The sequence below is a fragment of the Hibiscus syriacus genome, unplaced genomic scaffold (assembly GCF_006381635.1).
Source record: "Hibiscus syriacus cultivar Baekdansim isolate YM2019G1 unplaced genomic scaffold, ASM638163v2 tig00112529_pilon, whole genome shotgun sequence".
In the NCBI taxonomy this organism is placed as follows: Eukaryota; Viridiplantae; Streptophyta; class Magnoliopsida; order Malvales; family Malvaceae; genus Hibiscus; species Hibiscus syriacus.
Window position 1 is genome coordinate 125533 of NW_024063357.1, and position 12813 is coordinate 138345.

General features: G+C 33.7%; 1 protein-coding gene and 1 pseudogene across 1 annotated transcript; both read left to right on the forward strand.

The window, feature by feature from the left end:
• Positions 1 to 3014: 3014 nt before the first annotated feature.
• LOC120181565 (Golgi SNAP receptor complex member 1-2-like) lies at positions 3015 to 7038 on the forward strand. Its single transcript, XM_039186661.1, has 6 exons — positions 3015 to 3389; positions 3625 to 3812; positions 5218 to 5307; positions 5387 to 5458; positions 6549 to 6678; positions 6761 to 7038. The coding sequence occupies exons 1-6, from the start codon at positions 3260 to 3262 to the stop codon at positions 6856 to 6858; spliced, it is 708 nt and encodes a 235-aa protein (XP_039042592.1). The 5' UTR covers positions 3015 to 3259; the 3' UTR covers positions 6859 to 7038.
• A 3522-nt stretch (positions 7039 to 10560) lies between these two features.
• Positions 10561 to 11978, forward strand: LOC120181574 (annotated as a pseudogene).
• Positions 11979 to 12813: the final 835 nt, after the last annotated feature.

Sequence of the window (12813 nt, forward strand, 5' to 3'; positions counted from 1 at the left end):
AGGATTTAAAAGTTAGATTTAACCAACTATAAGTGAACAATACTCAATTCGATTCGAAGAGATTATTTTTCGACTTGAATTGATTCAAAAAAATTGATTCAAAAAAATTGATACAAATTGATTTTGAGTTGTAGTTTCATAAACTCAACTTAAAATTTTCAAGTTATAATCGTGTTGTAAAATACAACTCGAATATCTCAAAATTTTTAGTAATTAGTGGATTAATTTTTAAGTTTGAATAAAGTCCATTGACTCTGTATGATATATGTATATCACATATGGAAAAATATGAAGAAAAATATGTATTTTATATGGTTAAAAACTATTTAAATTAGAATCAAATAATATTATAGTATTATAAATATTTATAATTAAATTTAAACATAAACTCGAAAATTCAATTCAATTTGACTTTATTCAAATTTTATAAACTCAAATCGAAATTTTTTCTAATAAAATATTTTATAAACTGAATTGAATTAGAATCAAATAATATTATAATATGATAAATATTTATAATTAAATTTAAAAAAAACTTAAAAATTCATTTCAATTCGACTTGATTTAAATTTTATAAACTCAAATCGAAAATTTGAGTCAACTATTTTATAAATTGAATTGAATATTTATGTCCAACATAACCCTAAACCTAAACCCAACATAATCACTTATTGTTCACTTATAGTTGGTTATTTTTTTTAAATAATTATGTTTTGAGGGTTTAGGGTTACTGCTTCAAGTTCAGTTTGTTATGGCATATTTTGAGAATGGATTATAAATTTAGGGTTGGGCGTGTAATTGAAGTATTTTGGAATTTGAGGTTTATAATGTAATTGAAGCATTTTGGATTTTGGTTTTAGAATGTAATTGATGAATGTGTTGCAAGTTTTAAAAGTTGGGGGATCTAAATGCAAGCGCCTAAAAAGTTCAATGACCATTTATATAATTTACCCTAACGGCAGTGAAACGGCCGTTACGTCGGACCATATTTCAAACGAACTAAATGTTTGGTGACTGTATTGCAAGTTTTAAAAGTTAAGGGACTTAAATGCAAGTATCTGAAAAGTTCAGTGACCATTTATATACTTTACCCTAAAATTAAGTGTAAACTATATATTTAGTACCTAAACTATTACTTTTGTTCTATTTTGATAACAAAACTTTATTATTTAAAAAATCATGCCTAATGTTTACTTTAGGTTTCAATTTGGTACCCACCGTTAGGGATGGCAACGGGACGGTTTTGGGCCGGGGATTGGTCCCCGTCCCCGTTTAAAAAATCCGTACACGTCCCCGCTTAAAAAACCGCGGGGAAACGGGTATCCCCGTTTAGCATAAACAGTTATTTAAACGAGTAATTTTCACCGCAGGATAACAAGGGATCCCCGTTACCGTTTAAATTTCACACGATGACACGAGTTATTTAAAAAATAATGTCATTATCGGATCTAAACTTACTTGAAACGCCAAACACATTGATCACAAGAGTATTTATAGGACGCCAAAAATATAATTAAAAAACTAGGCGTGACAAACGTAAACAAGTTGCTGCCGCAGGGAAAGTGACGAGTATGTAAAGATGTGTTCTCCCAAATCCTAATCTCCTTTATATATATTTTTCAATTTAAATTAAATTTATTAATATTATATATAAAATAATTATTTAATATTTATCGGGTCGGGTATATGGTCGGATATTCGGGTAATCAGGCGGGATTACAAACTCGTCCCCATCCCGTTTAAAAAATTCGGGTTTTCCCATCCCGTCCCAGTCCCCGTTTATCATCCCCGAACCCGACCCGTTTAATTCGGTTTTCGATTTTTCCCGATGGGTTCGGTTTTTTTGTCATTCCTACCCACCGTTAAAAATTGTTGTTTTTTTTTTTTTACTTTTTTTCAATGATGGCATGACATTACCATATGTGCTCGTTAGCATCACCGTCAAAACTTTAATGGCGGGTATTAAAATGAAATCTAAATTATATATTAAATATATTTTTGGAAAAAAAAAAATTTATGTATCAAAATGGAATAAATATAATAATTTAGATACTAAATACATATTGTATTTACAAAATATTAAGTATCGAATGTGATTCAATGATTAAGGTGTGTTGAAACTTTTCCAGATAACCAAGTTTGAATTCTTTCTCTCCATCCATTCTTGTTTTATTGTGTTTTCTAAGATCGAATGGTAACATGTGTTATCATTTCATTAGATGATTAATTTTATTAAATTAACATTAAGATTAAATTATTAGAATGTGAAAATAATAAAATAAATATATAATTATATAAATTTTTTAACTGTCACGTCAATATTTTCATTAACAATTAATGATAAGTAGCTTGATTGATTTCATTTGGCTTAAAGTAAAAATAAATTGGCTTGACTGATATCATTTTGGCTTAAAGTGAAAATATGTATATTATTTTTCCTTTAAGCCTCTAAAATATTTTTTGGTCAAATAAAATCCTTAAATTATTATATTTAATCATTTTAGGTCATATTATTTTTAGTTAGAAAATTATTTTTTTGACCAATAAGTTGTTAGCATGTCACTAAAACCCGGTACTAGTTTTGATCAAAAAATAGTTTAGGGCTTAAAACAAAAAAGAGATAATTTAGATACTTATTTTGATCAAAAAAATAGTTTAGGGGCTTAAAAAAATAGTACAGCTTAGGTACTTTTTAGTTTAAGCTTATCATTTTAATAGTTCAGGGACTAAATTGATAAAATTTATAATTATTTGGTCAAAATGAAATAGTTCCCCTAGTTTAATGATTATACGTATAGATTACCAAAATAATTTTATAAACTATTTTTAAATTTACCAAATATATTTTTGGTTATATTTAAATTCTAAAATATAAATGACAAGACATTTAATATTGTTTAAATATAATTTTATAAAATTTAAAAAATATATATATAATTTTATTCAATTTTTAGTGACCGGATATCAAATAATAATTTTATTTCCTGTACCCGTAGAAGATCCCCCCCCCCCCCTTCTCTCAACGAGGCCGAAGCTGAATTTGATTGAATGAAAACCGAAAAACGAAGTAAGAGATCGAAATGATAAGGCATAGCTGAGAATAGATGAGAATATACGAACTCACCGACCTCAAACACCTATCAGCATTTTCATATCTCCAATTGATTGAAGGTTATTAACTGTAATAGGTGAGCCAATCTCCGCACAAGAACTCAACTCGGAAATTGAGCAGAAGGGAAATCGAACAACCGAGATCCAAATGACGGATCCGAACCTGGACCTGCAAGAATCGGGTTGGGAGGAACTGAGGAAAGAAGCTCGAAAGATCGAAGGCGATCTCGATGTCAAACTCTCTTCATATGCTAAGCTCGGTGCTAGGTTCACCCCAGGTGGTTTGCTCCTTTCCTCCTTATTCGATTGTTATTTTCTGGAATGTGCTTTGCCTTTTGAATTTTAGGTAAGTTATTGAAATTAGGAACAAATCTGTTGAAGAACTGAGCATACTCTAAAAGTGAATGATAAGATTTGCTTAATGATATTTTTTTTCTATTGATGAATCCAAAGCCTAAGAAATCTGGTCCTTTTTTCTTTGTGATGGTAGTTACTTACGTTTAGGTTATGTAGATACCGGGTCGTCACCAGTCGGGTCAAACATATCATGGAAGTCTATGGAAATTGAAATTCAATCGTTGCTTGAGAAACTGCTGGACATAAATGATGCTATGAGTAGATGTGCTGCATCTTCTGCACCAACTACTTCAGTAACCCAGAAACTTGCAAGGCATAGAGACATACTACATGAATTTACTCAGGTTTAATCCGTTGACTCTGCTTTATACACTTGTTTTCATAAGTCAGATTTTCATGTTTAGTTATCAGGTATTAAAACCCCTAAAGGAATATGAATATTTCGTGATATCTAGTCCAACATTACTGCTAATAAGTAAACTGTGAGTGTATTTTGGCAGTCATATTTCTTCTTGGGCTTCTCTGCATTTGTTACTAACATGTTTATTGGCAACGGGTTTAAAGTTTGAAGTGATCATCTTACTAAAACATTTCACCATGAAGCTTCTTCTGGGAGACAATCTCTGGCATGCTCCTATCAAATTTGGTTGGTTGGTTTTGAGAATCCTTAAGAGGGTATTTGTACCTTCATTTGGTGTGAAATGTAATTCATAAGTTTTTTTATTTCAAATTACTTATGTAAGAGTTCATGGTCCTTGATTGTTACTAGCCTGGCAAGTACTTCAATTGGAGAAGAAATTCAGAATAAACTAGAAGTAGTACTTGGTGCAAATACTTAAAAAATGAATTTCTTTTGTTTATAGCAAAACATGAGTATGGATATAGTATTCTTTATGTTTTTGCCTTTTGTTTGTGTTATCCAGTACTGAGGTCAAGCTTTCATTGGTCAAGAAAGAAGAAAAGATGACCAAATTGTCAAAATATTTTTGGTCATGCTTTTTTTTAGCTTCATTCTAATAATTTGATACTCTTCTAGGAGCTACAGAGCTCAAACTCTGATATAATCTCTTCTCTTGGTTATCACTATGTTTTCTGTATGTGTACTTGGAGAAAAAAAATTCTCCATGGACAAATGGGAATCCTTTAATTTACAAGAGAACTTGATGCAGGGATAACATGTGTTTTTAGTATTTTTGTGTTAGAAATTACCTTATTTCTTCTTTTCATTGAACCATGAAAGAATTGGAATAAGAGTAGAGCAATACCTATATCATCTGTTACATATTGAACTAAGCACTAAATTCTTTCTTAGGAAAAGAAAAAGGGAAAAGGATTCCTCCCTCACTTATGTTTGTGTCGTATTGCCTAAATCCATGGATTCTTAAATTGCTTTATTTGCAACTCTGGTTCATTGCACCATAAGTAAATGTACCCATTTTACTTGGAATTAACCCGTTACAGTATTGCTGTTACCTTGCACATTTCAAACCAAGCCCCCAAAATGTATTCATTCACTCCAAATTTCTAAAGAGTAAAGGGTTCCCAACTCACACATTTATGCTGCTACATAACCAAATCCTTTGGTTTGTTCAGTTACTTCATTTACCACTCTGATTCCTTGCACTATTGATTAATGTACTCGTTTTCTATGAAATAACCTAGTTAGTGCTTCGTTTGGACATTTGTTATTTGGACTAGTTGATTAGTAATCCTCACGTTTGAATTAATGGTATAGATTTTTGTTTTAAGGAATTCAGAAGAATCAAGGGAAATATAAACTCAATGAAGGAACATGCAGAACTTCTGAGTTCAGTAAGGGATGATATCAACGAGTCTAAGGTAGTCATATTCTTAAATTTGTTGTTCTAATTTTCCGTACTACTGTTTCCCAAAGTTTACTATATTAGCCTTCATGAAGGCATCTGGGAGCATGTCACCGAGAATGCAATTGCTCAGGGAGCGAGCTGCAATCCACGGGAGCATAGCTCATGTAAGATTTAATTATTTTTTATTCTGTGCATATCTTGGTGCATTATTTGTTTTAAGAATCTACTTCTTTTGTGTCTTGTCATTAATCTGAAATTACTTAACGGCTTTGAGATGATGCTGAAATATTTGTTATACACATACACTAAACAGACTAAAGGAATGAATTTATTTGTAAGAAGGTAAAACCTTATCAATGCCAAAATCTCTCGTCTCAACTCTCAAGCCTGAATCCTGATGGATCAAAAAACAAAAACTCTCAAGTGCCTCTTATTTTAGATTTTTGATTCCAAATCTCAATTTCCAAAAACTAGATAAAGCATGAAATACATAAATATAGAATGAAGCCGTAGAAATAAAAGTAACCCCAAATCACCAATCCTATTTCCTAAAGTTTTGCATATAACGAGTATACCTCCATTTAGATGATGGCTTTCCGTCTTTTATCTCTTGACTATTACGTATAAATCCAAATGTATTCATCATTTGTTTCTTGCAATATAAGGAACTATCTTAACTTGAAACGCTATGCAATAGAAGGAACTACTTTAACTTGAAACGCTATGCAATAAACTTGGGAATTTTGATTCTTCTTGGTGCTGTTACCTGCTATGATTAGCCGCAGAAACCATGGGTTCTGAATTATCTGTATTTTAAGCTCAAGTGAACATAGTGTGCGACTGAGTTCTAATTATCCACCCTATAAGGACACATTAGTAGTTGGGTTGGTAGCAGGAAGGGGAACTCAATTGAGGTCCAAAACTGATTGTAGAAAGATATGCTAATAGGAATTTTATGTAGCCTCTTTGTCTGATGCATACAAAAACATTTGCATGCTTGCACAGACACAAACAAGTATCCTTCTTGGATCAATGTATCTTTTCATTTTTTCAAGAATCCTAGAAATGCTTAACTTTCATTTTTAGCTTGATAAGATTGATGTGGTGCTTTCGGTTGGTGTCAAAATATTTTTGTTGCTAGCTTTAGTGCCATGTAACAAGAAAAACTTGTATTTTATTTATTCCGGGTGGTTTTCCCTTTTACCTATTTATCGAAGCGTTCCTTTTCCTTACCGGGATTTATGTTTCCTATAGATAGATGATGTGATTAATCAAGTTCATACTACAAGGGCTGTGTTGGGCTCTCAAAGAGCTTTGTTTGGAGACGTTCAAGGGAAAGTAAAAGTTTTAAGTGACAAGTTCCCTGTTATCCGTGGCTTGCTTGGTACTTCGTGTATCTTTATTACAGATGCATTATTGCATATAGTAATAATTTCTATACTAATTAAAACTCATTTATTTTCTAGGTTCCATAAGAAGGAAGCGTTCCAGAGAGACTCTTATTCTGTCAGCAGTTATCGCTGCCTGTACATTGTTCCTCATTATCTATTGGCTCTCGAAGTAACTAGAAATATGAGTTGTTAAAATGTGAATGCTGAAACTGGTTGTGTTCCGGTAAGAGAATTTTGCTTTATAATTGTTAGAACAGATCACATTCTCTATTAAGCTTGAGGTGCCTTCTTTTTGGTACCATCAGACAGACACAATTTTCTTCCTTCTGCAAGTCATTTGCATTTGATGTAGTCAATGGGCAGTTCAATGTTTGATCAATTTCACATAGGGTTTGGTCTAGTTTGCAGGAGTAAAAGTTCATTATTTGCATATGAGATTCATCAAGTGATATCTTTACATTTGAGCCTTGAATTGTACCATTATGAGACGAAGATAGCTGATCTGGTAGATGGCCTTGATCAGTATAATCTGAATCCTAGGGTGGCTAGTGCTATACCAGCTGTGGTTTGAGGCTTCTGTTGCAGTAGATACTACTTCGTACTTGGAAGTGGAATTAAATGGTTCAGGCTATGGGGGCACCAGGTACTGTGCTCCAGGCAGCAGGCTGGGCCCTGAGATGCCGAAAGAAGCCATAAATTATTACCTATCTTCATTGGACTTCTATGCTCTACCCCCAACAGGCTTTTCCAGGCGCCACCGATATACATATATTTAACCCTCCAGTCTCTACTCTATATAGGTATGTCCATTTATTTCTGAATACATGGTTCCCAAGGAGATATCAGATACTAAAAATAAAGATAAACTACACCGGACATTGATGAACTTTAGTGTTTTATTGTTTATGCCACTCAATTATAATATTGAAATTTGAAAATCGTTAACGACATAGTAACGTGGTTGGCGCTTGTCGTTGCATCCGTTCGAATGGCTAAAGAGTCAGAACAACACTGTTTTACGGAAGGAAAATTGTTGGAATGTAAAATCTGGAAGACGAATGATTTGGGTTCTAATCTTTTGGGGACAAAGACTCAAAGGTAGAGCTTAACTACCGGACTTATTTGAACTTTTGTTACATTCTAAGTAGACTGAAAATCACATCACACCGTCTAAGATGGAAAAATAAAGATGAAAAAGCTGATTAGTTGGTAACAGAAAGGCCAGTGAATCGCCTTAAGCTTACCAAAGACGGACATTCAAAGTTGCCCCTGGCGTATCCATAAAGAACCCACTGTCATTTGTAACTAATTGTGAGGGAGTGGAAACCATTTTTGCACATATGGGGGATTAGATGGAATGGTGATGGTTTTCAAAAATGTTAAAAGAGAGACGACACTGACAGCCATCTTTTTCAGCAAAGTAGAACCCGGCTCCACAGATGATACGGCAGATGCGGTGAACTAGGTAGAGGCGTAGTAAAATAGCCAACAATAGACGAAGTCCATCTATGCCGTGCAATTGCCAATGAAAAAGACAAAAAGATTTAGTAAATTCGATTTAAAAAGATCTCTGTCTTTTGTTGTCCCTGACAACTACGTATCTTTGTAAAATATTGTAGGAGAGAGAAAGATGCGTGTGGTCAAATCGATATTGCAAATGCTTTTTCTTTTCCTCTTTTTGTTTTTAGCGAATCAAAAGCTTTTTACTTGTAACCAACTACTTTTTGTTTGATTTGGCTCAATGGTTAATGTCTTAATGATAAGTTTGAGTTTGATATTCGCTTCATGATTATTAGGGTGGCAAAAAAAACGTAAAAAAAGATAAACTTTAACGACGTCAAAAAAATAAATGCAAATATTATATTTTTAATAAAAAAAGTATTATTATTTATTTCATCATTTACGTTAATAAAACTATCACGTTAAAATGATAAATTTTAATAAAATTTAGTGGAACCGTAAAATTTACTCTAATTCCTCGCCCATGTAGGGAGTTTAGAAAAAAAAATCTTCATATAGGACTCTAACCAAATTATTTCTTAAACTTGATTATTTGCTATAGTAACCTCATTGGTCACCTAGTGTTTTTTGCGATAAAACCTCCTCTGTTAAAGCAACTCTTCTCTCTTCCCTCAATGTTGCAGCTCCACATGTCGTCGTGTGATTCTAGAGACCTATGGAGTTCGTCGTATGCTCCTGGAGACCTATGATAATCATTGTAACAATAATACTATTTAAACAAATAATTATTCAACTGCAGTAATTTTTTTCCCATTATATTATTTAACCACTTTTGCCATAAACAAATACTCCATTAAAAATATATCTCAAAACGTTTCTCTCTAGGTACTAGCATTTATCAGCTCCCTTAGCTGGTTTACCTACCGACTGGACTGGAACTGTTTGTATATGAAAGGGTTTTTTTTTAAGGGTAAGGTCAACAAGTCGCAACAGCAAATGAGTTAATCTCGGATTCCAAATCAAATATAAACAAAAAGTTAAGAGAAATGGATTCTAATTGCTGATCGTATCATAATAAAAAGTTTCATAACATTCTAAATAATAGGGTAATATCAAGTAAATTACCAGTCTACTTCTCCCATGCAAAGAGGTTCTCTAAACCGCCAATTCTCACTTGATCATATATATGATCAAAGGAATGAAGAATGACCAAATACATACATACACACACATATATATATATATATATATATAGTGAAAATATTAAGTGAGAGGTTCAGCATCTTCCTTGGCTTTTCTCTGTCGTTGAAATTCATGGTTTTTCTTTTTTCGGCTGTTTCTCAAAGATTTTTGTTGATCCTTTTGTTGATGGCCGGTAGATTCAGATAAAGCCAAATGTCGATGCATAGTACTTTTTTGGAGGACTGCACTGTTGAAAAGACAGATGAAGCCGGCTGTCTAGTGAGGTGGCTAGCTTGCGCTGGAGGTTCAATGGCAGATCAGGTTAAATATATAAAAGCTAAAGTTTAAATGTACAAAGCATAGTTTCCTGGCTAAATATTATCTAAAGATTTCGAGTTACATAGACCTGATATTCTGGAGGTGCGATTCTTTTAACTGTACCCGTACTATGTGAAAATTTTGAATTTAGTCCTTATCCTATATTTTTTTCCATTCTATTCCCTATGCTGTGTGAAAGTTAATCCATATACTTTAATTTGGTCATTTTTTGTATCTAAACGTTTTAAAATTTAAAATTTTGATCCTAACTCAAAAGGTAACATTTAAATCTATTGAACTAAATTATGTTATTAGTTCTTATAATATGCTTAAGTTATAGATTTAATTCTTTTCCTCCAACTTAGTCATTTTAAATCCTTCTAATTTAGTCATTTTGCCCCTGGATTATTTGAGACAAGACTAAAATTGAAAAATTCTAACAATAGAGGGACTAAAATCGACCAAGTTAATTAGAGTATGGGGGTAAATCCACAACATACGCATAGTATAGGGACTAGTGATAGGATTAATTCACCAATTATGGCACCTTGGAATTTTAGACAACCAAGGAAACGCTTAAGCTTTCTCACACACCTTAAGTATGAAAACAACAGGTGATAAATTAAGTCAACAACATCTCATGCAAACGTCCCTTTCTCACCTCTGCCCAGCCTCTCTTCTTTCTATTTCATTTAACATCGGAAAAGCCAACCATAAATTTTGGTTTTTGATTTTACAGGGTCATGTTTATCATACATCCACAAGTTGTGCTGGGTTCCGTTTCGTAATATATAATCAGTAATTTCTCTTTTCTGCAACTTGAAGTGATCAACCAAGAGGATCATATCAACAAGTTATACAACTTAGAAGACCTATCAAATCAAAAAAACTCGTAAAAATATTATCAACGGAAGATGTCGTCTTCATCAGTTGCTTTTTCACCGGACCAGCTGTGTTACGTCCATTGCAATTTCTGCGACACCTTTCTCGCTGTAAACCCTTTTCTTTTTTTACCCTTTGGGGAGCTTTTATTGTTTTACTATTACGATCTGATTCTCTTTGTATCATCACAGGTGAGTGTTCCATGCAGTAGCTTGTTGAATACCGTTACGGTTCGATGCGGCCATTGCACCAATCTTTTGTCTGTCAACATGCGTGGCTTGCTTGTTCCGGCAGCTAATCAGCTTCACCTTGCCCATTCTTTATTTACCCCACAGAATTTCCTTGTACGAGCATTTATATTTATATTCAATAGTTTTGTTTTCCGAAGAAACTAGGGGTTCCCCCCCCCCTCTTTCACTACTTCAATTCATCGCAGGAGGAGATCCGAAGTAGTGCATCACCGAACACGGTGATGATCAATCACCCTGAGCCAAGCGTTTTAGCTATTCCTATTCGAGGGGCAGTTGAAGAGATGACCAAACCTCCGGTGGTCAACAGACGTGAGATTCTTAACATTTTACCACGCTATCGTTAAACGCACTTGTTTGAGAAATTTAGCCGGATCTTCGTTTCTTTGAGATGGATTTTGTCTGTGTTTTTTTCAGCTACGGACTAGAGACATAGAGTACCGTCTGCCTACAATCGCTTCATCAAGTAAGTGATTAGCTTCTTAAAATCCCTAGTCCGAGTTACTTTTTTTTACAAAGCTGTGTTGGTGTGTTTTTAATCCAAAACTGCAGAGACGAAATCCAACGTATCAAAGCTGAGAATCCTGATATAAGTCACAGAGATCCTTTAGTGCAGCTGCCAATAATGTAAGATCAAACAATCTTTGCCTAACAAAACAAAAACGAAAAACTAGGGTTTAGTCATGTTCACCATTATGTGCTAATTTTCGATGTAAAACACACTTGTCTCACGTCATCTCATTAGTTAAGTTTAGTGATTATGTTCATGTTCATATACTAATTTTCATTTTTAATTTCTTTTATGTTCTAGTGGGCCCACTTCCCACACATACATTTCGGTCTTATGCCTGATCAATCCATGAGGAAATCTAATGTACGCCAACAGGTATTTCCAACCCTAAATACTCGTATTTATATTTATCACTTTTAATCCTTATATTTTCCTTCATTTTGGATTTGGTGTATTATGTAGGATGGAGAGGAGGCGCGGGTGAAGGATGGGTTCTTTATGCCTACCAACGTGGGCGTCTCTCCCTACAAATAAACGAAGCCAAAACTTTTAGGGTTTCTTGTCTCCTCTAGCTTTGTTTTAGCTGCTATTAGGGTTCGTATCAAATATCTTAGAACATGTTCTCTGAGAAGACAGTAAAAGCTATGGGTTTCTCATATTGGGCTGGAAACTATGGGAACTTGTTAGGGAAACTGGGACATAATTTTAACATTCGTACGTTCTATGTACCCACACAGAACTCTCATGAAGTTAATTAAGGTGATGATCCTCAGGCTTTAGCCATATCCCATTACTGTACTTTAAATGTCTGGTTAATCCTGCCATTTTTCTTCAATTCCTATGTAAAATTTCTTCTTTCAAACTTGTCAACTGTCAACTGAGCTTGTGATGCAAGCACAATATATTGAAAAAAATAAGATTTACCTTAAAAAATGAAATAAAAAAATGTTATCAATTGAAATCACGGATAACGAGTTCAGTCAGATCGTCTAATAAATTTACTTAGGATGGCTCGATGCAAAAGGATGTTAAGAGTCGACCATGAGTCATTATGGGCCGCCCTAAACGGGTGCAGTAAGTCTTGTTTCATTTTAAGTAGGTATTGGAATGGGCACCTCCAACCAACTGGGACCTCACACCACTAATGTTTACTCTTCCATTGGGCTCCCATTTCTTGCCGATCGGCATTCTGTTTCTATACAGAAGAAATTGTCTAAAAGATGAGACCTTTTAAAAATAGAAAATAGGTCGATAAATGTTAATGCCTTTAGGTTACAGTTTTCCAAGTCAAAGATTTTGTTGCACTCTTTAATCATTTCATAGATTTATGTCAGACACAACTTTTGGGGTGTGATTAACGACAGTTGAGCTTTGCAATTTGAAAAACTTGACCTATGCATTATCATAATAAATGTATCAGTTAAACCATGGATGAAAAAGTAGGCTAAAATCCAGAAGCCGAGAAGCATTCACACAATCATAACCTGACACGAGACTTCGCTATCACCTTTGGTTTCAAGTTTTTG